This window comes from Malus sylvestris, chromosome 1, assembly GCF_916048215.2.
Source record: "Malus sylvestris chromosome 1, drMalSylv7.2, whole genome shotgun sequence".
NCBI lineage: Eukaryota > Viridiplantae > Streptophyta > Magnoliopsida > Rosales > Rosaceae > Malus > Malus sylvestris.
The window spans coordinates 27,581,714-27,604,292 of record NC_062260.1 but is presented as its reverse complement, the minus strand read 5'-3'; the positions used below and the strand labels follow the sequence as shown (position 1 = coordinate 27,604,292).

Here is a 22,579-nt window from a genome sequence, read left to right as displayed (position 1 = left end):
AGGCAGTTTTTAGTGCGACTGTCATACTGCTACGTATTTTTATTAATCTATTGGTATCATCTACTTATCAATCCACTTTTTTTTATAATTCCTATAAAACTATATCATTTGCTTATATTATAACACATAAATTAATATCATCACGTAACAGTATAACCTTCCGTCCGACTTCGTCCCAACATAAAGCAAAGCCAAATCATGACATAAGAAAGGGATTGTGACAACATGATACGTGCGATCCATGGCCCCACAAATTTTAGCCTGAGTAGCTTGGTACATCTCCCCTTGTGTGCAGGTTGGCCATCTTTCATCTGCACATCAACCTCTTGCCTCGTGTTTGGCAAATAAATTGGTACAAAATACAAGATGGTGTGAAATGAGCGTGAATGGCTGAATGCCGACGTAAAGTAAGTCTATGAAAAATTGAAGAATGGAAGTCGAAATAGTAGAATTAAATAGTAGAAGTTTAGTTTTTACTATTTTGGTGTGTAAGTTTTCTTCGTACATTTAAAGAGATGTCAAATCAAAATCTCTATATATAGAGATATTCTTGTATCATACCACTACAACACATAAGATTAAAAGCAGAAAGTGATAACACAAATCTTCTCTCCTCTTTTCTACATTCATTATCTGATACAGTTAAGAAAATAAAAAGTGTTGCACTTCGATTTCTAGCAAAAGTTCTCTTTTTTGTTTGTTTGCCTATTTATAATATAAGATAGATGTCCACAATTTTCCTCCAATAATAATCAATTCTGAGAAACTAATTTAGTATTATTTTCCACAATATATATTATATTAATTCCTTAATTCACGTACCGTGTTTTTGGCGAATAGATTACGAAAGTGTGACAAATGCGACCGGATCTCTCCTCCTCAAAATGTGACTAAAATGCTTTGTGAAAACAAAAACAAAACAACCTATTCATCCAATAATTATCACGCATTACGAAAACAAACAAAGAGACCCCTCCCCTCATATATCTCGTGAACCAATTCACCTAGGATCAAACTTTCACATTCACAATTTCAAGCTTGCGAAATTTGAAATGTTTGTATATCGTATGGAGACTCGACTCGAAAATAGTGAATGTCATCATGACATAAAGTGTCCGATAAGAAGAGAAATGTTTTCTTGTAATTAATGCATACTTTGAGTGACATCACTCTTCTAATAAATGCTAACCACATATTTTAAAAGCGAACCCTATGTTAAATAAAAACTCACCTAGAACGTCTTATTTGCATGGAGAAATATTAAATCCATGGCCTCACAAACTTAGCTATCGTCGGCTCCATCCACCAACGCACAATGCTCTCCGTCTTCGGCGAGGCAGCTGAAGCTTTTGGGGGAATATTTGGCACACAATCTCTTCAACGAAGCAGTCGCTGCAAAATTAAACTCTCTCTCTCCTCCTCCTTCTTCCTCAGCCTGTTCTGTGTTTCTTGTAAACAGTGCTGCTGTTGTCGTCGTTTCGTGAATTGATGGTACTGATTCCATCATCCATATGCAGAGGATTAAAATGCCACGGAGAATTTGTTGTTGGTGGCGGTGGTGTTGTTGTGGGGTATGTGGCATGTTCTGTAAACTGGTGCATGATTTGAGGATTTACTGGGATGGTGGAGTGGGGAGAGAGCTTCATGGTGTGGGAAGTGAGAGAGAGAAAGAGAGCCACATGCAAGCATGCAAGACGTATAAGTACCCTAACCAATCCCATGAAACTCGAGGAGACCACCACGAACATCCAGTCGTTGACGGCGTGGATGGTGGAGGACGGATTCAGATCCTTTTTCGGACCAGTGTCTCTGAAGCCTCAGGATCAATTGATCCTAGCCGTTCAACCTACCAATCAATAGCATTGTTCAATTCATTTTATTCTGATTGCACATATTAAGAACTGCTAATATTTGGTTCCAACAGAATGATGGTATGATATGATTACAAACCCAAGCTCATTTCATTCTGCTGCCATTATGCCATACCCAAACAATGTCTTCAATGAGTACATACCAACAAAATAAAAAAGAGATACAAAACAAAATTACCGCTTAATAAAATCCGATAACATTGTGTATTTTAAGCTCACGTATAGTCGATATGGTGACAATTAGATTGGCAAAAAATTGTCCTTATTTTTTGCGTTCGAGTTTTGTAATTTGAAGACCTTTCAGATTTAAATCCAAAATACTCTCTTTTAATTTTTCATATTTTTAACGTTCTAATAAAGATACTATCGTCTCATCTAAAAATCAAACAATATGTATTTCACTAAGTATAATTGGTTTTCTATTTTTTGACAAAAGATAGGATAATCTACATCAAACTACGGGAAATGAGATTCAAACACGGAACCTCGAGTGTAAGGGGGCAAACACTCTTAAGCTCTTAACCAACTCAGTTACATGACACTTGTAGTCTAATTGATCTTATTACTTGTAAGTTGTATCCTACTAACTACGGAGAGAGAAATTCGAATACGAAACCTCGAGTATAATGATGCATACTCTTAATCAACTGAGCTACAAAGCGTCGATATTATTACTTGTGAGTTGTAATCATATAATTTGAATTGAGATGGCATAAGTATGCTTTTATGATGAATAAAAAAGGGAAAGATACGGCACTACTTTATAATTAAAAGTTGGGTATCAATCAAGTTGTCTGTTCTTTGTTTTTTAGGCACATACAATCAAGTTGTCCCTAGAATGAATTTACCTTTTCCATAATATTTTGATAAAACATAAAAGGTTGGATTTTACAGTGACAATCGCATACCGTGACGTAGTAATATTAATTTATCTGTTACACTACTTATAGATTTATAATATAATATTTATTAAATAAATGCATATATTATAATATAAGTGAAATAAACTAATAGTATAACGTGATGGTATTCATCACACTGAAAAAATTTTGATTGCCACACAATTTTTTATTAATACAATTATTACAAATACGAAATGATTTCTTTGAGCAATTAAAATGCCTTTTAGTGGACACTCATCATATATATTTTTTGGTATGATAGCAGGAATAAAAATAAATCTACCGATATTATGTTGCATTTGTTTAAAAAAAAAACAGAAAATATTTTGGTGCTAATCATTATTGTAGGTGTAAAATAAATCATGCTAACATGAGCATATAATTAGGCAATCTAACCTAATTTTCATTTTTAACGTAGAATAACACCAATAATAAAAACTCACATTTCTGCACTCATCTTGTAATTTCTTAATCTAAAGTAAAAATAATGAATTATTAATTAAGGCGCATGCAAAAGGCCTTTCTCTCATTCGTTTTGTCGTTGTTCTTGAAATTACACATTATGTATTAAAAAATTGTAAGACGTGTGTAGAAATGATAGTAAGGAAAGAAAGGCACCAAATAATCTTTCATTATTTAGTTTTACTCTCGATATTTTTACTCTAATTTACATTAAAAAGAAAGAGATTTCGAACATGAAATACACTAGGATAAAAAAACGCCTTATTCGTCAACACAATCCATTACTTGATATATTTTTCATCTTGTTGGAGTAGAAGGAAAAAAATGGTGGGAGAAATTAAATTAAACGAATGTGGTAAAGTACATAATATAGAAATTAGGGTAAATTATATAGTAGTCCCTCAGGTTTGAGGTCTATTACAACCTTATACAACATCTTTAAAACATTTCACTTCCATACCTCAAGTACTATTTTATTTCAAAATAATACATCCGTTACATTTTCCATCCATGAATCCGTTAAGTGCTGACATGACTGCCACATTTGTGCCACGTGGTTGCCAAATGTGTGCCATGTTGCAAATTTTTTTTTTTATTTAAAAAAAAAAAACCTGAATAAAATAAAAAAAAAACTAAAAAAAACTTGAAAACGCAGAAACCCACCCCACCCCTATTTTCGCTCTATCTGTTTCTTCTTCTCCGCCTAACACAGAAAAACACCAACCACTCTTTCTTTTCTCCCTTTCTACTCTCTGCATACAAACCCACATACCCCCCCCCCCCCCCCCGGCGCGCCGCAAGCAAACCTGGAAACATCCACCCCCAAAAAATCTGCAACCAAACCCAGAAAACTTCCCCCCCCAAACAAACCCATATCCGAAACCTCTCCCCTCTCCCCCCGAAAAAACCCGGACCCAGTGCTCCCGACGCATCGCTGAGTGGGCTCGTCGGCTCTGACAACGAGGTATGTATTCAAATTTTGAATTTTTTCAGTGCTTGGTTGGTGGGTTTGGGGTGCTTACGAATGCGGTCAAAGTTCTGATTTTTGAATGGGTTAATCTCAAACCACGGAACGATGCCGCACCGAGAAGAGAGAGAGGGGAGGAAGGCTGAAGAAAAGGTGAAAAAGGATAGCAGAGAGCAGAGAGGGAGAAAAGAAAGAGTGGTTGGTGTTTTTCTGTGTTGGGCGGAGAAGAAGAAACAGATAGAGGAAGAAGAGGGGTGGGGCGGGTTTCTGCGTTTTCAAGTTTTTTTTTTTTTTTTTTTTTTTTTTAATTCAGGTTTTTAAAAAAAAGAAAATAAAAAATTATTTTTTTACCATGTGGCACACATTTGGCAGCCACGTGGCACAAATGTGGTAGCCACGTCAGTGCTTAACAGATCAATTGATGGAAAATGTAACGGTTTTATTATTTTGAAATAAAATAGTATTTGAGGTATGAAAATGAAATATTTTAAAGATGTTGTATGAGGTTGTAATAGACCTCAAACCTGAGAGGCTACTATGTAATTTACCCTAGAAATTAACTTGGCTATTCAACATATAAGAAGGAGTTATTTTTAAAAATAGTTTGTGACTGGTTACAAAATTTAAAATTATAATTAATCGTTCATATTATAAATTACTCAACAAAAATCTTACTGACTAAAAAACTAATAAAATATCGTTCAGTTATTGAATTATAATAAAACAGATAGATGAATTCTCAGTGGGTTTTAAAAGCAAAATAAATATAAAAAATGAAAAATCAGCAGCTCTAGACAACTTATTAATGTCTTTTAAGCTCAGAAAAAAATATACTCTCTCTCTCTCTCTCCCCCTGGAAGCGTCGATTCTCTTCTTCCTTTCAATTGCAACAAAACACACAAAATCCTCATAATCCAATCCTCTTTACGTCGTTGATTTCTAGGGATTTTGTTTTTTCCGAGCATTTCACTGTGCAATCAGAAGAACTCCATCAAATTATCGTCGAGATTCGTGCCAGATTCCGAGCGGGTTCAGCTCGGATTTTGCAGCTCCTGAAAAATTTCAGTGAGTATCGTTTTGTTTGTTATGTAAATTTAGTAAATTACTGATTTGTTGAGTTATTTAGTTGTTTGTTGATTCTGTGTGAGTGTTTAAGTTGCAAGTAGATCTGTGTTGCGAGCTCGTGGTAGTGAGCAATTTGGGATCGAAACTTTTTGTTTGGTTCCCGAGAAAATTGGAGAAAGAAAGCGAAAGGGAAAATTTGAATGTTGTTGCCGTTATTTTGGGTTCTGGGTTTTGAAATTTGAGGCAGTAGGTCCGTTGTGCATGTTGAAGTCAGAGTCTTTGTGTTGCTTTTACATGACCCAATTTATCAAGGTTTGGATTCAAAATTATGGGTTTCATTTTGCTCTTTGCTGCGTTTTCCCGGGAACCAAACAAAGGTTAAAGTTTGGGGATTGGAAAGAGGTGGGTGAGAGCTAATTTAACTTAGTTCATGGATATTATGTTGCACTGTAAAATCTAATGATTCACATGTGTTGAGTTCACTAAGTGTCGTTTGAAGCGGTTTTGTGAGTATGGCGCGAGTATGTGATACAGGCATATTCCTATGGTCTACCAAATTTCAGACCTTTACGATTTAGGTGCTAGTGTCCTTTACTTAATTCTGGTTGTTTTGCAGCATATCTTTTGTGCCATTAACTTAACTTAGAGATCCTTGAAATAGAGTTACTGACATGCAGCCTTTATCCCTGCAGGTTTTAATTATGTGCTGAATTGAACTCGTGTAACTGATTGGTAACCCCATGTAATGGTGTTATACAATTAAGTTATACTGCTGGAATGAACTAGCTTTGAAGTACTTTCCCTTGGATTCTGTAAACCTATTATGAGAAATATGCCTTCATGGTGGGGGAAGTCGTCATCCAAAGAAGCAAAGAAGAAGGCAGGAAAGGAAAGTTTTATTGACTCTTTACATCGGAAATTTAATTTTTCTTCAGAGAGTAGATTGAATAGTAGATCAGGAGGGTCTCGAAGAAATTGCAATGATACTATTTCGGAAAAAGGATGTCAATCCCCTATAGAATCAATATCTCCTTCGCCCTCAAAAAATGTTTCCAGATGTCAAAGTTTTGCTGAAAGGACTAATGCTCAACCACTTCCGCTTCCTGGTCTACATGTTGCTCATGTTGCTCGTACAGATTCTGGAATTAGTATATCAACAAAACCAAGATCGGAAAAAGGCTCTAAGCCATTATCGTTTCTACCTCTGCCGAGACCTGCATGCATCGGCAGTAGGTCAAATCGTACAGATGTAGATGGAGACATGGTCACTGATTCAGTCTTTAGTGAGAGCTCTGTTGATAGTGACGATCCAGCTGACTCATCATGCCATCGTAGCCCTCAGGCAACTGATGACAATGGCACTAGAACAGCTTCTGGCAGCCCTTGCAGGTGAGCTTTCATTTATTGCACGTGCAATTATGGTACTAGTATGCATGATTTTTTATATGCATGAATGTCAATGATTTACTTGTAATTCCTTTAGCTTGCTCATCCCTGACAATTTTCTGCACTTTTTATGAAGTGTGATGCTCAAGGATCAGTCATTCAATGTTGCTCCAGTACACTCAAGAGAGCCAAAAAAATCAGCTAACATTTCTTTCAATAATCATGTTTCCCCCACATCGCCTAAGCGTAGGCATCTAGGCAGCCATGTGCCAAACCTACAAGTTCCTTATAATGGAGCTGTCTGCAGTGCTCCTGACAGCTCAATGTCAAGTCCTTCTAGAAGCCCAATGAGAGCATTTGGCACTGAGCAAGTGGTGAACTCTGCTTTCTGGGCTGCAAAGCCTTATCCAGATGTCACTCTACTTGGCTCTGGCCACTGCTCCAGTCCAGGTTCGGGTCACAATTCTGGACATAATTCAATGGGAGGAGATATGTCTGGACAGTTGTTTTGGCAGCAAAGCAGGGGTAGCCCTGAGTATTCTCCGGTACCTAGTCCCAGAATGACAAGCCCAGGCCCAGGCTCAAGAATTCATAGTGGTGCTGTTACGCCTATCCATCCTAAAGCAGGAGGGACTCCCAATGAGACACAGACAAGCTGGGCTGATGATGGGAAACAACAAAGTCACCGTTTGCCTCTTCCCCCTGTGAATGCTTCCCCTTTTTCTCATTCAAATTCAGCAGCAACATCTCCTTCTGTGCCACGAAGCCCAGGAAGGGCAGAGAACCCACCAAGCCCTGGTTCACGCTGGAAAAAGGGAAAGCTGCTGGGTAGAGGGACTTTTGGACATGTTTATGTTGGTTTTAATAGGTAGATACCCAAATCTGTCTCTCTCTCTCTCTCTCTCTCTCTCTCAACCAAGCAATCATATATCTAAGTACGTAGCAGTTAATACTCTACATTATAAAACTTCAAAGTCCTGCCTTCAAACTTGCTTGATGGTTTGGCCAAGTGTAGGAAAAAAAAATCCATTTATCTCACATGTAGCTTGTAAATTAGTTTCTCTCATAGGTTGCTTGCATGTGAAGTTTATGCCTATCTGATTTTACATTACCGACTTGTTCAGTGAAAGTGGTGAAATGTGTGCGATGAAGGAGGTCACATTATTTTCTGATGATGCAAAGTCTAAGGAAAGCGCTAAGCAATTAAATCAGGTATCATCCTGTTGTTTTAGTTTTCAAGTTCCTTCCTTGGACAAGTTATATGCTTTCCTTCATTTATTTGACTTTTATGTTGCGACGTTTTGACAGGAAATTGCTTTATTGAGCCGTTTACGGCACCCCAATATTGTGCAATATTATGGGTCTGAATCAGTAAGTCTTTTGTCCATGTTGGATTATTCATTGTATGCATTTAAATACCGATTTTCATTTGTCATGTTTGTCGATAACACATTTCTTAGTTATGAGTCTGAAGCTTAATCTCTGCATATTGAGTAGTTGTGCAATATTATGGGTCAAAAGTAACTTTTACTTGAAGATTCAAGCAACCACTATAATCTATGCTGATATTCATTCCTATTACAGGTTGATGACAAGCTATATATATATTTGGAGTATGTATCTGGTGGATCCATATATAAACTTCTCCAAGACTATGGGCAATTTGGCGAACTAGCAATTCGTAGTTATACTAAGCAAATCTTGTCGGGGCTGGCGTATTTACATGCTAAAAACACTGTCCACAGGTGAAATTCGTTAGCTATTCTTTGTCAAGTACTTTGAAGCATAAATTCAACCGTCTAAATATACTATCACGATGTATTTACTGAACATTAAGCATCTTTCATGTACAGGGATATTAAAGGGGCAAATATACTTGTAGACCCAAATGGACGTGTCAAGTTGGCAGACTTTGGGATGGCTAAGCATGTAAACGCATGCATACTTAATCTTGATATGATTTAAAGAATATGACATGATAATGCAAACCATAACCAACTATTGCAAAAACAATTCTGTTTCCCTTCTCTCCTAATCTAAATGCATGTAAAGCACAGTCATACTTATCTTGTGTGCTTTGCAGATCACTGGGCAGTCATGTCCATTATCATTTAAGGGAAGCCCTTACTGGATGGCACCTGAGGTTAGGTTGCTTCTAGTTTTCGTATATTTTCTCCTCCATGGCATGCTTCTTGATGGTTTTACTTAAGTCTTCATTTCGGTTGCTTGCCCAGGTTATAAAGAACTCAAGTGGTGCCAACCTTGCTGTAGATATATGGAGTCTTGGGTGCACTGTTTTGGAAATGGCTACAACAAAACCACCTTGGAGCCAGTATGAAGGGGTAATAATTTAGGTCTACAAACGAATGCTTGTGTACATTTATTTATTTATTGGATGTAGGGCAGGGGGTTATAAGAATTTGAGATTGAGATCATATAGGCTAATTCAAGTATTCTTTGCATTGTGTAATATTGTCCTTTTTGTGGTTAAAAGGTTGCTGCCATGTTTAAGATTGGGAATAGCAAGGAACTTCCAGCAATTCCAGATAGCCTCTTGGATGATGGAAAGGATTTCATAAGGCAATGCTTACAGAGAAATCCACTCCATCGTCCTACAGCTGCCCAGCTTTTGGAGCATCCTTATGTGAAATATGCTGCGCCTTTGGAAAGATCTATGTTGGGCCTTGAGCCTTCTGATCCACCCTCTGGGATTACAAATGGAGTGAAAACACTGGTATGAATTCCATTTTTACCACAGATGTAAAATTGGTGTCTTATGGTGTTGGTAGTTTTGTAATCATTTTTTTATTTATGTTTGAGCATAGTGCATGCTATCAGGTTCGTTACCTGTTATTTCCTCAATGTGCGCAAAGAACTCGTGATAATCAGTTACAATGAAATAGTAAGGTTGTCAGTACCATTAGTTCACATTACAACCCAACCCAGTCCCTATATCTAGAGACAAGACAATACAGATGTTGAAATCTCTCTGTTTTAGTGTCTGTATATATGGATTGAAAATCTTCCCTAGTGTTGTGTGTCATCAAGTATAAACACATTTATGATATCCTTGATTGGACTTTGATGAAGCAGCTGTTACATGCACGGGTCCTCTTCTCGCCTCTTATTTTATCTGTTGTGTTTTATTGATCATTGTTAGGGTATTGGGCAAGGGAGGAATTTCTCCAACTTGGATTCAGATAGGCTTGCAATTCATTCATCTAGACATTCAAAAACTAATAACCATACCAGGTCAATCTCTCTCTCTCTCTCTCTTGCTCACACACACACACATTTGTATATCCATCTATCTTTATGTTTCTCTTTGTTGATGCGTACAACAACATTTTGACATTAAGATTTTGGTTTGATCTTTATTTGCCTAAACTGCAGTGAGATCCATATTCCAAGGAATATATCATGCCCTGTCTCACCCATTGGAAGCCCTCTATTGCACTCAAGGTCACCACCACACCTAAATGGAAGAATGTCACCTTCCCCTATATCTAGCCCACGGACTACTTCGGGCTCATCCACGCCTCTCACAGGTGGCAGTGGTGCCGTTCCATTTATTCACATGAACCAGCCCATCAACTTGCAAGAGGGTTTTGGAGGCATTTCAAAACCCTCGAATGGTCTCTATGTCAATGGGCCCTCCTCCTATCATGATTCATGTCCTGACATGTTTCGAGGGAAGCAGCCAGGCGCTCATATCTTCCCAGAACTGATGCCTTGTGAAAATGATGTTCTGGGAAAGCAGTTTGTAAGGCCTGCCAAAGTGGAGCAGTATGATGGACAGTCGGTTTTAGCTGATCGGGTGTCTCGCCAGCTCCTTAAGGATCATGTTAAAATGAACCTGAAACTGGATTTAAGCCCCAACTCTCCTTTGCCGAACCGCACAAGTGGTGTCTAACTTATTTTGATGGACCCACCAATCAGTTCAAGCTCACAAGTTAATCAGACCATTTTGGATATACTGGATCAACCCATCCATCATGTTGGACTGCGAAGGAGAGTATGTTTTGTACAATAAGAACCGTGGAATAATGTTGAAGCTCCGGAAAGTTAGTGGCTGGAAGCAGACAACTCTTTTTGCATGGCTTAGTGTTCAGGCTCATAACATCCGGTAAGCTAAGCCATGAGACGGGAATGATTCCGGAATTATGCATATCGAGCTCACATCCTGACAACATAACACTCTTGTAGTACATAGAACGTGATGCGGTTTAGACTTGTAGGAAGTTTGAGTGCATGACTGATTGGAGCTATGAAATATGCTTGATTTTGGTCGACGAGGATGGCTTCTGATGGTCCGATCCATTGCAGTTCCCCTGGTAAGGAAGAAACTCAAGGCAGCAAGAATTTGTATATTTTCTGAGATGTTCATATAGAGAAAAGAAAGGCTAAGAGGCAAATACTATTTAGCTTTGGAACAATTTTTTGGGTCTGAAACTGCTGTACAGAAGATTGGCGACTAGCCGGGGACCGGACTTGTTAACGGAATAGTCAGCCGGAGATTTTTGAAGCCTGCACGTTCTGTTTTCTGCACTGATTTATTGTGGGCTCATGTGTAACATTGTATAATTCTGTCTTGTACTACCTGTTTTGTTGTATCGTCATCATGTATGCACTGTACATCATCACTCAACTGAAATGAAGAAATCTAACTGCTCGGTTCTCTCTTATCCCTCTTCAATTTTTCGGGTCTTTTCGTAACGAATGTCTTGAATTTGTCATCCGTCCTTCCGGGAGCGGGAGACTTAATTAATCGAGATTCAGCAGATGAAATTTCACCCCGACCATCAATAGGTTGAGCCAGTGGATTTATAACACGACCTAAAAAAGCCTCACTTACCGGTATCTGAGCAATTCTTCCTGAACGACGGGATTTTTGTTTTCAATATGAAATTTCTGAACTTGATACAAATATATCAAACAAAAAGCATTCTCGAATCAAAACCACAAGGTTTCAAGCAGAAAGGGAGTTTATTCACCTTCAAGCAATACTCTTCAACTTTTGATTTACAACATTATTGGAGACTATCATTCACTTTGTAAACTTTTCAGCCTCAAAGGGGCTCTCTCTCTCTCTCTCTCTCTCTCATTTAGTCAAATTCATGGTGAAATCCCATAGCTTCTTTCCCATCTCGACGTCCTGCCCATGCTGCGTTGTCTTGGATAGGTTACTATCGGCAAAATATTCGCCGGTCACCCCCTTGACTTGCGGATGCAGTGCCAGGTAGCACGTCGTTGCTGCTCCCTGCAATCGACAAAGTTTATAAACAACGGGATTCTACATTTGAAGGAGAGTTTTTGAGATTCATCACACTTCGATTTAGTTTCACTGTCATTTATTTGCCCTGCAAGTTCAACCAGAGGTAACTTACCTGCTGAACATTTTTAAGCAAAGCTCTACCAATCCCGTTAACAAGCCCTGCACCAAACCAGAAGACCAAACATCTGAAACTAAGCACATACTTGCCTTCTACAGCGTGAAATGTATCCGAACATCAGCTTTAAACTCACATTTAGTGAAGGGATTACCGTTAATAGCGCTGTTATAACGGAAAAGATTGGTAGCAATTACACCAGGGTGAAGTGAGTTTGCTGTTATATCTGCCCCTTCTTCCTGTGTTGAAGAAACAATCACAAATAACAGCGTTCATGGATTAGAGAAAGAAGTATGATATTAATCGTATGAAAATTGCTTGAAAGTTTGCAATGCGATTTCAAGAGGCCATTCATCAACTCCGATATCATTGAACTATTGTCGAATTCATTTTACTCAGGTCCTGGGAGAAGATGATACACCTTTAAACGTCTTGCAAGCTCGTTAGCATGCAAAATGTTAGCAAGCTTTGATTGGCCATATGCAAGATAGCTTCTGTACCTGCAGATAGGCAGTCACAAACTCAGATTAAACTTATATTGAACTCTCCATTCAGCGTATGCTGCGAAGAAAAAGGGAAACGCAGCGCACAAATATACAATCTCGAAAGACAAGGATTGTCTCAATGTTACCCTGCTTGGTCGTTAATCTTATCAAAACGAATTCCTTCAGGATATGGATAGCGGTGAGCTTCTGAGGACACATTTACAATTCTCCCTTGCTTGCTGCTTTTGCGTGCTGTTTTCTTCATATTACCCAACAAAAGGTTTGTCAAAAGAAAATGACCTGCAAAATCACAAAACGTTCAGCGAATTAGGACAGCTTAAAACTCACAATACATTCGCAGTCAGATTTACGGTCTAACAAATGCAACATACCTACGTGGTTTGTCGCGAACTGGAGTTCGATTTTGTCCTTAGAAAGCAAGAAAGGGGTTGCCATAACTCCTGCATTGTTACTTAATGATAAAACAAGTACAGTTACCAACTAAGCTTGCTCAAGAGACACACAGGAGTTCTATTGGACATGATGAGACAATGTGAAAGAACAACTTCTGCAATTTTCTATCCGTTTTCTTACATTAGGATGTTGAGAGGAAGGCCGGAGGAATTGAAATCCGATGCGAATTTTCTCACGGATGATAAGGAAGTGAGATCCAATTCCATGGCATCAACTTTGGCAGTGGGAATTTGCTTCACTATTGCTTCTCTTACATCTTTACCGGCAGCCACATTCCTCACTGCCATAACCACATGGGCACCGCGCAGTGCAAGAACGCGTGCAGTTTCGGTGCCAATGCCACTCGATGCTCCTGCAACAAAAATATGCAGAGCCAAAGAAAATTTTACCATAAGAACGCGGAATAACTTTTAACAGCTGTGCATCCTTTAGCATATATACACATGTATATATCCTAAAGGCAAAACAAACCCAATAAAGGGGAACCCAAACCAACAAGACTTTTCACTTTACGAGGATCCGGAACTTGGCGGAACATCTATATACGTAGTCTTATTATTGCTTCTTATTATTGCTTTGCGAATATGCTATTTTCACGACTCCAACCCATGACATTTCAGTTATAAAAGAGCAACATTTTCGTTTCGCCAAGGCTTGGTGTCAAAACAAACCCAGTAATCATACTATAATATTGGATTATTTAATGAAAACTGCAGGTTAATCCCAGTGTTCAAAAACCAAAGCAAATTGATTGAAAAGTTCAAATTTTGGTGCAAAAGATGAGATTGTTGATAACAGTCGAATAACATGGAGCAAGAAATGGACCCCACAATACAAAACTACATATTAAATTAACCACCATGCAGAATTCTATTAAGTTATCCAATCAAATTCAACCTTCGACGCAAAGGCAAAATAGCAGTTAAGAAAAATCTACGTATTACCAAAAACGTAGAAGAAAATGGAAATTCCCTCACCTGTAACAATGGCGGTGAGACCTGTGGCATCAACCCCTTGAGTAACTTCTTCTGCTGTCGAAGATGACGAGAACCCTGATGGCCCTTTTCCTCTAAAGAACCACATCCTCTCTGTCTCTGCCCGCAAAGAGATGAGAATGTGTGACTTTTTATTGACAGTTTTGGTTAAGTTCTTTTCTTTGCTTTGGTGGTGGTTGCTTGCGGGGTGCCTCGGTGGAGCCTCTTTAGCCTGTTATGTCCCCCTCCTTAATTTTGGATGATCACAAAGTTTGAAAAGGTCAATTTAATTATCAAAGATATTTCTTCTTTCCTTGTAAGTCAGAGGTATTAGGTTCGATTCTCGTCAAAGACGAATTTGAACTATTCATTGCTAGCCCATTGTGAAGCTAAGTCCGCTCTCATACCTCTTTAGTAGATAATATCGTTTATTAAAAAAAAAAAATACCAAAGGTAGCATCACCTCCTTATTCACCAATTTGGTAAATAATAGTGTTATTGGGTATGTACCGTTTCTTCAACATGCATTTAAGCACATTGATTACACTAAAGTGATAAGATCAAAATGAATTTTGTTGTTGATGATTTGTTTATTTGGGTTTATCTTGTAATTTGAGTTTAATCTTTTTCGTTCTTTTCTTTGCTTTGGTGGTGGTTGCGTGCGCTGTGCCTCGGTGGAGCCTCTTTAGCCTGTTATGTCCTTAATTTTGGATGATCACAAAGTTTGGAAAGGTTAATGTAATTATCAAAGATGTTTTAGGTTCGATTCTCATCATAGACAAAATTGAATCACATTATTGCGCACATTATGAGACTAAGCCCGCTCCCTCACATTTTTAGTAGATAATATCGTTTCTTAAAAAAAAAAATACCAAAGATATCATCACCACCTTATTCACCAATTTGGTAAATAATAGTGTTATTGGATATGTACCGTTTCTTCAACATGCATTTAAGCACATTGATTACACCAAAGTGATAAGATCGAAATGAATTTTATTGTTGATGATTTGTTTATTTGGGTTTATCTTGTAGTTTGAGTTTAATCTTTTTCAAGCAAACTTCAATGCGTTATACATGGTTGTTATTTATTGACATAGCTTGTTGATATTGTTTGACACCGTGACATTTTTAGTATGCTGGACATGGTTCAATTCGTACCAAATCATCTTTAAAATTGAAAACCAAACTAATAAGATTTATTCGGTTTGGTTCGTTCTAGTTCTTGTAAAAAATTTAGACCAACAAACCAAACTGAAGATTGGACGAGTCTATTTTCGATTCCAAACTCCAGGTTTTTCTGCTCAGAATAAATCTAGATCAGTTATCGGCCAACACTGATACCATGTCAAATTTTAAAGAGATGTACTTTTCCACAACTTACATTTTAAGATCTACATAACAAGACATGTATAATGTTTTTTCACAAAATATTTCAAAAAAAAATAATAGTAAAATTATTTAACATAAATTGTATTTAATTCTGTCAAATTTTCGGTGCAAGACTTTACATAATTCAACAAAAAAACATCCGCAAAAATTGAGTGGGCACAAGGAGAAACATCATTGTGGGCCGTTGAGTGGCCCATATTTGCTGCTTGTCGTGGCCCATTTCACCAAAACCTCGCCCAACCCACGTCGTACTGGACATCTCACAACCCGACCCGCTCAAACGCCAACCGGGCCAATCCCCTCCTCCACCCAAAAGTCCGAAACCCTAACTATCAGCACGTGCGAGGGCGCCTCCCCTTCGATAGAGTCACGTGCCGGACACAACCGCCCACAGACGGACTCCAAATCGTGATAGCTAGAAGAGAAATGATACAGGAACACACAGAAAGAACAGAGCAGAAAGCCTTCCAGAAACCCTAGCTCCCCACCCCCAAATTTCCCACATCTCCAAATTTTCCATGCATTTCAGCTCGTAGTTGAGGTACGCTCACCGCCCTTTCTCCAATTGAAAATTTTCATATGGTATTGATTTATGCATGCAACTTTTGCTAATTGTGTTTTCCCCAATTCAGGATTGTGAAATCGATTGATTGTTTTTTGATGGGATTGTGGTTTGATTTTTTTTTCATGTGAATAAACCCTAAATTTAATTTATATAGAATTAGTACTGTTGATAAGGATTTTGTTAGTTGTGAGGTGGAATTATCAACAATGGAAGTTAAAGATTTTTACTTGATGGGAAATGAAAACTGGGTTGGATTCTGAAAACCATTTGGCATGGTCTATAATCTGAAATGTCGTTTGAATGTCCCGGAATTCGGCTTTTCGGTTTCCTAGCAACCGTTTGACATGGTTTGTAATATCACATCTTATTGGCCAGCTAACCCAACTGTTTTTTTAACCTTTTCAATTTTTTTTTTGCTTAATTACTCAACTAATTGGTTGCATTACACTTTTCTCTTTTCGTCCTTATTTCATTTGGGGTCATGGAGATTGAAGAACTCAATAGATGGGCTTCCAAGTTGTGTCCTTTGCACATATTGCCCCGTTGTTTCTTTTGGCAGACTCGAATGCTACATTGAGTTCTGACTGCTGGTTTATGCATATTACGTGCTATTTTGTATTGTATCTATCATTGAATCTTTAATATGTTCGTCTGGTGTGGAGTATTGAGCTTTGTGCTGCTAGTGTGAAACTTAGTTTTTCTCAACTTTCCCAACCTCCTAGATGGTTCTAGATGGGCTATTCATAATTTGTATGTTGTATGAGAATTTAAGGGTATAAAGAATAAGAACAAGTGAAAACCAATACAATTGGAACATACTGTCGTGGCCAAGCCGATCTGCTCCCTTAGGTAACAACCAGTCTATCTGCTCGTCAATATCACTCATGCATTGTAATCTTTTCTCATTTTTCTTTCCCATTTGTGCGCACAAAGATATTGAGAAGCTTCAGTGAAATCCTCCATAAATATACTTCCTCATTTTCTTGTTATATTACAGTTACCGCTGTTAACTGTTATAGTTGAATTAGAATAAATATTTAATGAGAACGGTTGTCTTGAAATTTGAGGCCTATCATCTCTTGTTTGTTCCCCATATCTTATTGTGTTTTACCTTGAATACAGGAAAAATATTTGATAAAGCTCTCCAAATAAGAATGCTAATACACATTTTGTTGGGATTCAAGATCGTATCATTTTGGGAAGCACTGACAACTATTTTGTGCTTAGTTAATCAAGTCAAGCTTTTGAATAAGGAAAAGGTCCATTTTCCCTGTAACTCCTTGTTTTAGTGGAGGTAAAAGGTGGTTTCTGGTTCACCTCTTCTGAAAGTTAGTTGTGGTGTCACTGTCAAATGTCAGAAGGTGTCATGGCGGTTGTCAAACCTGAGGTATGCTACTTCATTGTGTGATGAATTACAAATCGTAATTTAGATAGGTTAGATTATTTACATTTTGTTTTCACAGTTTATGATTTCAGCAGCACATGTATATTTAAGGATCCTTTGTCACTTGAGTATGATGGGAAATGTATAGGTATAGTATAGATTCATAGTAAAAGAATTAGTTTGTTTCTGGATGAACTCTTGGTGGAATCTATGGAGAATTGTAGTTTCTTTGGTAGCCAGGGCTTGTGCATAATGGTCGGAATAAGTTTTGTCTTCAAGTGGTATTTCATGTTAGGAAATTTGTATTTTAATTATTGAAGGGTTCAGCAGTGTAGAAATGAAATATAAGCTAGTGACTAGGACTGCTGCACCTAGGGTTATTGGTTCTGTGGGTTGTATATGTTGTAGTTCAAGCTAAGATTGATATAGGAGTACTAGTTGTGTTTCTCTTTTGAATCCCTCCTAAATTTTCCTTATGTTTGTGCAAATAGATGAAATCTTACATCTGGCTTCAAACTGCCGACGGCTCAATCCAACAAGTAGAAGAAGAGGTTGCCATGTTCTGTCCGATGATATGCCGGGAAATATTGCAAACAGGAATGGGATCTTCCAAAAACTATGCTATATCACTTCCTCAACGAGTTAATCCTGCCATTTTGGGCTTAATACTTGACTACTGTCGGTTTCATCAAGTACCCGGTCGCTCTAATAAGGTCTGATATATGATTCTACCACTTGTAGTTTGTTTTTCTGTTCATACATGATGTTAATTTCCAATTGGCAATCAACAGTGAGAAGCTTATGTAAAAAACTTGGAGAAAGTATTGTTACCCCTTATGTGGCCCAAAAAGGGGTGGTTTTGATAGTCTTTTATCCATCTTCATCATGTATATGGTGAAGTCAGAAGTAATTTATGTGTTTGATAGTATTGTTATCATGTGTAGGAGCGCAAAACTTTTGATGAGAAATTTATTCGAATGGATACAAAAAAGTTATGCGAGTTGACATCTGCTGCTGACAGCCTCCAATTGAAGCCTTTGGTTGATCTCACCAGCCGAGCACTTGCTCGAATTATTGAAGGAAAAACACCCGAGGAGATACGTGAGACATTTCATTTACCTGATGACCTCACAGAGGTTTGTTACTATCGAAAGTTATTGGCTTTTTTTCTTCCATCCATGGTTTTCATGTATAAATGGTTCAATCCAGGAGGAGAAGTTGGAACCTCTGAGAAACATAACTGATGATCCACGTATCCGGCTTCTCAATCGGTTATATGCTAGAAAGAGGAAAGAATTAAAAGAGAGAGAGAAACTGAAGGTGCTTACTTTTACTTGAAGAGTTTGAAGCCTTTACCATATGTTTAATGCAATACATGTGGTAAATTTATATGTCACAATGTTTATTACTTGAGTTCTGTGCAAAGTACACACATGTAATGATGCAGTTGGAGGCTTGAAGCATTAAAGCCTGTGCATATATGATCGCATTAATAGAAAGTTATTTATTTGTTTCAGAATGTTGAGGCTGAGGAGGAGCGTGTCGATGAGCGTTCAGTTGACGATCTCTTGACATTTATAAATGGTGGAAATAGACGTATGATTCAGAAATTATTTCTCTTTATCCTGGTTTTCTGCCTTTGTTCTCACACATTGATTTTTTTTCTAACTTTTGCTGTTTGAAGTTGTAGTATGGTTGGCTCTCAAATTCTTAATAGATAATTTTTTTTTAATTGATTTTGCTTCCAAAGGACCACTCTGTTGAACGTTATCGGCATCCCTACTTTTGCTCCATGGACAAGGAGCAGAATTTTTTTTGGGTTTACATAGTTTTTGATAGGTACTTCAATCAGTGGATTCAGTTACATAGTTTTTAATAGGTACTTCTGTCAGTAGATTCAGTATCATGGATACTTAATGAAGTATTCAAGATTTTTTACTCTCTGTACTACTATCTCTTGTCAAATGAAAGTTGTATTTGATAGACCTATGTTGTTAATCGTTATCTACTCTCAACCTACTAGAATCTGATACACTATGCAGAAGCAAAGGGGATTAAGACCAATAAGAATAAAAAGAAGAATCGAAGAAGAAAAGATCATCCAAAAGATTCTTCAACCAATGTAAATGGACATAATAAGGTTGGTTCTTCTCTCTCGCTCACCACAGCACACACTTGTGTATGTTCGTGTATTAGTATGCTAGTGAATTTTTCCTGCATGTGTTAGAACTTGTTTGTGAATTCTCTGTCTTTGTCTACATTTCTAGGACTTGGATACACTTTCTTCTGCTTCCCACGATGGTGACACAATCAATGTTGAGTTGTTGTCTCCCAGTTCTTCAAAGTTGCAAGATTCTACATCTGTTACCTTTTCACCAAAGCTTGACTTTGATGATGGTGATTTGGATGATGATTTAGATCCTGCCATGAAGGAAGAGCTTGACAGGTAATATTTGTAGAGCATATTAAAAAGAATGATCACAATGCTAATATTTAACTGTCTATATGAATTATGATAACCATTGTCTCAACATACACGGAAATTATTCTCTGCCCCTGTTAAATATCCCCTTCCACGGTTACTCAGTCGAATCTACAGATTTTTATGATTATTGCAAGACTGTTTGTCTTATATTCCTTTATATTGTATGCTTTATGTAGGGAAGTGGAGGATTTTGCACGAAGATTAAATTCGGATTGGCCAGAAAGGATGCAGGAAATTTTATCTTTAGGTCAAGAGAGGAGACTTGCACCAATAAATATAAACGGCAATGGCTCTGCACGTGGATGTACAAGTATGTCCCAATACATCCTCTGATATCAAGAGTGATTGAGTGAGTGGGAGACTAGATTGAGTGCAAATTGGTTAGACTGACAAAGTTACCGGGTGATTTGCAGGTTTGGACAGGAGATAATGATCTACTAGAGAGCGCTATTTAATCAGAATGTCCAGCAGCTTGAGTGATTGGAACAGATGCTACCGATGGGGTTCGCTGCTGCACAAGCTTAGAAGAGAGAGAGCAGTGTTTTTGGTGTTGCCGGCATGTGAGTATATTTGTTTGATTTTTCCATCACCAAATGCATTTTTCGTTCTGTGGGCATCTACCATTTCGAAGAAAGGAAGCGAACAGATGTCAAAAAAAAAAAAAAGAATGAGGAACTCAGAGGCTACATTAGGGAGCATAGTTTTCCTCATTGGTTTATGTTCTCTTTTGTGGTTATTCATGAGGAGCAGACTTTGCTCTGTTTTTTTCCTTGAGCCGCCATCGATGGCGGCCGCCTCCTGGACTTTCTTGAAACGATGCCGAATTTTGCAGATGTACCTTTTCTTTTTCATTTCATATACAGGCCCCATTTGGCTTTTGGAGAGTCTTGCAAGAAGTTGCAAGTGCTTTCAGTTGATGTAATGAAATTGAAATGAAAAATAAAGGTTATTTCAAAAACCTTGTACAATATGGTCGTTTTGAATATGTTGGAAAGCCATATATCATCTTAGGTTCACGGAGCGGATTCAATGATTGTGAAAAACTTGCATGCACTCGTTTCATGAAACGACTTCGTGAAATCAGTTTCTCATATATAAGGTTGTGAACAGGAGACCTTAGAAATTGATGCATGGTTTTTCTTCTTTTGGTGACGTTATAAAAAACATTTACGCACCAATGCCCTTTTCAAGTGGTTAGAACAAATTTCAGGCCTGTATTCCAAAATGTTCTGAGTTCGATTTCTGATGTTAGTGAATTTCACGATAGTGATTAAAAGAATATTCCAAACAGCACGTTGTAAGTTCGATTTCTGACGCTGATGAACCACAAGATAATGATTAGGAGAAGTCTGAAATGTCGTCTTCTGACCCTAAATGGGTGGACTGCCGTGTCGAAGTCATAGATGTTCCCCATTTTTAAAAAGAAAGAGACAAGTAGTATTCATTAAATTCAGATTCTTCTCTAATCAAATTCACATTATATGCAGATCTTTTATTCATTTATTTTTCTTTTGGACATTAAGAAACGAAAAGGAAAACAAAGAAGAAGAAATTAGTACACTGAAGATCAATAATCTTTCAGTTTATGGGCGGAGTAGTACTTCTTGAAAGCCCTAGGAAGATAGACAGGCAGCAAGAACCCAAATAAATTGAAGCACCAAAACGCCATATTAGCAATAGCAAGCCCTCTCCCCACATACAATCTTTTTGCAGATCCACCGTACTCCTCATGCTCCTTAGAAAACTCGCTCTTCAGCCACTCCACAATGGTGAAAATCCGCCTGGAATTGTAGAAAACCGGCACGAAAACACGTATGGGAGTCGAAAACCGGTCGGCAAAAGCCATTCCTTCCATGAACACCTGACTGGCAAGGAGAAAAACGTGCGGGGAAGCGGCGCTGATGCCTTGTTTATCGCCTTCGAAAATTCCCTCCAAAATGTAGGCAATGGGGAGCAGGAGGCCGATGATAGCGCCGGTTAGGACGTAGAGGCGGAGGACTTTGTTTTGGGGGTTGAAAACCGTGGGGTCTCTGGAGGAACCGAGGATGGGGAAAGCAACTTTGGAGATGAAGTGCATGTAGATCACGGAGAAGACGACGAAGGCGAAGTCTTGGGGGCTTACCATGCCGCTGGCGGAGAGGACGACGACGACGGCGAGGGCGTTGAGCTGCCGGAAGGAGAACAGACCGCCACCGGCTTTGCGCGGAGAGGCGGTGGCGGTGGAGTGTGAAGTTGGGGACTTTTGGTGGGAGCTGAGTTTTGAGGAGGTTTCGTCGTTGTGTTCTTTGAATTCATGCTCTTGTTCTTTGGGGAGGCTGATGTCACTGCAGGTTGGACCAACCCCACCTGACATTTTTTTTCTGTGTTTCTGTTGATTAAACCGAGTAGGGTTAGGGTTAGGGTTTGGTTGCAGAGAAAGCAGAGTTGATGAGAGAGAGAGTTGTGAGAGAGTGGAGAAGATTAGACAGAGCGTTAAAGAGGAAGAGATGGGGAGAAAAGGAAGAAGATAGGGTAAAGCATAAGGTGGGGAGGGCGGACAGGTGGCAGTCTAATAGGGATTTCAGGAAACAGGTTTTGGTGACAGGAGAGGGAGTGGACATGATTTTATATCTTAAATACTTTTGTCCAAGTCAAAGTGGCTCAGCCGTAGACAGTCAAGTGAAATCCAATCCACGAAATAATTTGATTTATGAATGGCAATGTTATGGTAAAGATTATAATTACATGGAATGGAGGAGGAGGTTATAAACGTCTATATAGTAAAATCGATTTTCAAC

At 38.3% G+C, this 22,579-nt stretch overlaps 4 protein-coding genes across 6 annotated transcripts; 2 read left to right on the top strand and 2 right to left on the bottom strand.

Annotated features, from left to right (window-relative positions):
* The first annotated feature begins 4,977 nt into the window (after positions 1 to 4,977).
* On the top strand, positions 4,978 to 11,338 carry LOC126616303 (mitogen-activated protein kinase kinase kinase YODA-like). The gene is made up of 12 exons (XM_050284353.1): positions 4,978 to 5,267; positions 5,960 to 6,656; positions 6,790 to 7,521; positions 7,778 to 7,865; positions 7,962 to 8,024; positions 8,238 to 8,398; positions 8,507 to 8,582; positions 8,737 to 8,796; positions 8,888 to 8,995; positions 9,148 to 9,387; positions 9,814 to 9,905; positions 10,047 to 11,338. The coding sequence occupies exons 2-12, from the start codon at positions 6,091 to 6,093 to the stop codon at positions 10,564 to 10,566; spliced, it is 2,706 nt and encodes a 901-aa protein (XP_050140310.1). The 5' UTR covers positions 4,978 to 5,267; positions 5,960 to 6,090; the 3' UTR covers positions 10,567 to 11,338.
* Positions 11,339 to 11,620: 282 nt separating this feature from the next.
* LOC126616315 (short-chain dehydrogenase TIC 32, chloroplastic-like) lies at positions 11,621 to 14,175 on the bottom strand. 2 transcript variants are annotated; one of them, XM_050284357.1, is made up of 8 exons: positions 13,980 to 14,175; positions 13,123 to 13,354; positions 12,921 to 13,000; positions 12,675 to 12,828; positions 12,465 to 12,543; positions 12,180 to 12,282; positions 12,041 to 12,087; positions 11,621 to 11,913 (listed from the first exon to the last, which is right to left on the bottom strand). In XM_050284357.1, the coding sequence occupies exons 1-8, from the start codon at positions 14,083 to 14,085 to the stop codon at positions 11,755 to 11,757; spliced, it is 960 nt and encodes a 319-aa protein (XP_050140314.1). In that variant the 5' UTR covers positions 14,086 to 14,175; the 3' UTR covers positions 11,621 to 11,754. The 2 variants fall into 2 exon arrangements, with proteins under 2 accessions (XP_050140314.1, XP_050140323.1); XM_050284366.1 differs by having other exon boundaries at positions 12,198 to 12,282; positions 13,980 to 14,173.
* A 1,574-nt stretch (positions 14,176 to 15,749) lies between these two features.
* On the top strand, positions 15,750 to 20,760 carry LOC126616286 (SKP1-like protein 21). Of its 2 annotated transcripts, none has more exons than XM_050284320.1 (10): positions 15,750 to 15,909; positions 17,056 to 17,320; positions 17,809 to 18,030; positions 18,262 to 18,453; positions 18,527 to 18,637; positions 18,835 to 18,913; positions 19,360 to 19,457; positions 19,585 to 19,763; positions 19,979 to 20,112; positions 20,216 to 20,760. In XM_050284320.1, exons 2-10 carry the CDS (start codon positions 17,285 to 17,287, stop codon positions 20,230 to 20,232), a joined length of 1,068 nt encoding a protein of 355 aa, XP_050140277.1. In that variant the 5' UTR covers positions 15,750 to 15,909; positions 17,056 to 17,284; the 3' UTR covers positions 20,233 to 20,760. The 2 variants fall into 2 exon arrangements, with proteins under 2 accessions (XP_050140277.1, XP_050140287.1); XM_050284330.1 differs by lacking the exon at positions 15,750 to 15,909 and adding an exon at positions 15,926 to 16,782.
* A 497-nt stretch (positions 20,761 to 21,257) lies between these two features.
* LOC126616297 (uncharacterized) lies at positions 21,258 to 22,353 on the bottom strand. The gene has a single exon (XM_050284341.1). It carries the CDS (start codon positions 22,153 to 22,155, stop codon positions 21,370 to 21,372), a length of 786 nt encoding a protein of 261 aa, XP_050140298.1. The 5' UTR covers positions 22,156 to 22,353; the 3' UTR covers positions 21,258 to 21,369.
* Between the last annotated feature and the right edge of the window lie 226 nt (positions 22,354 to 22,579).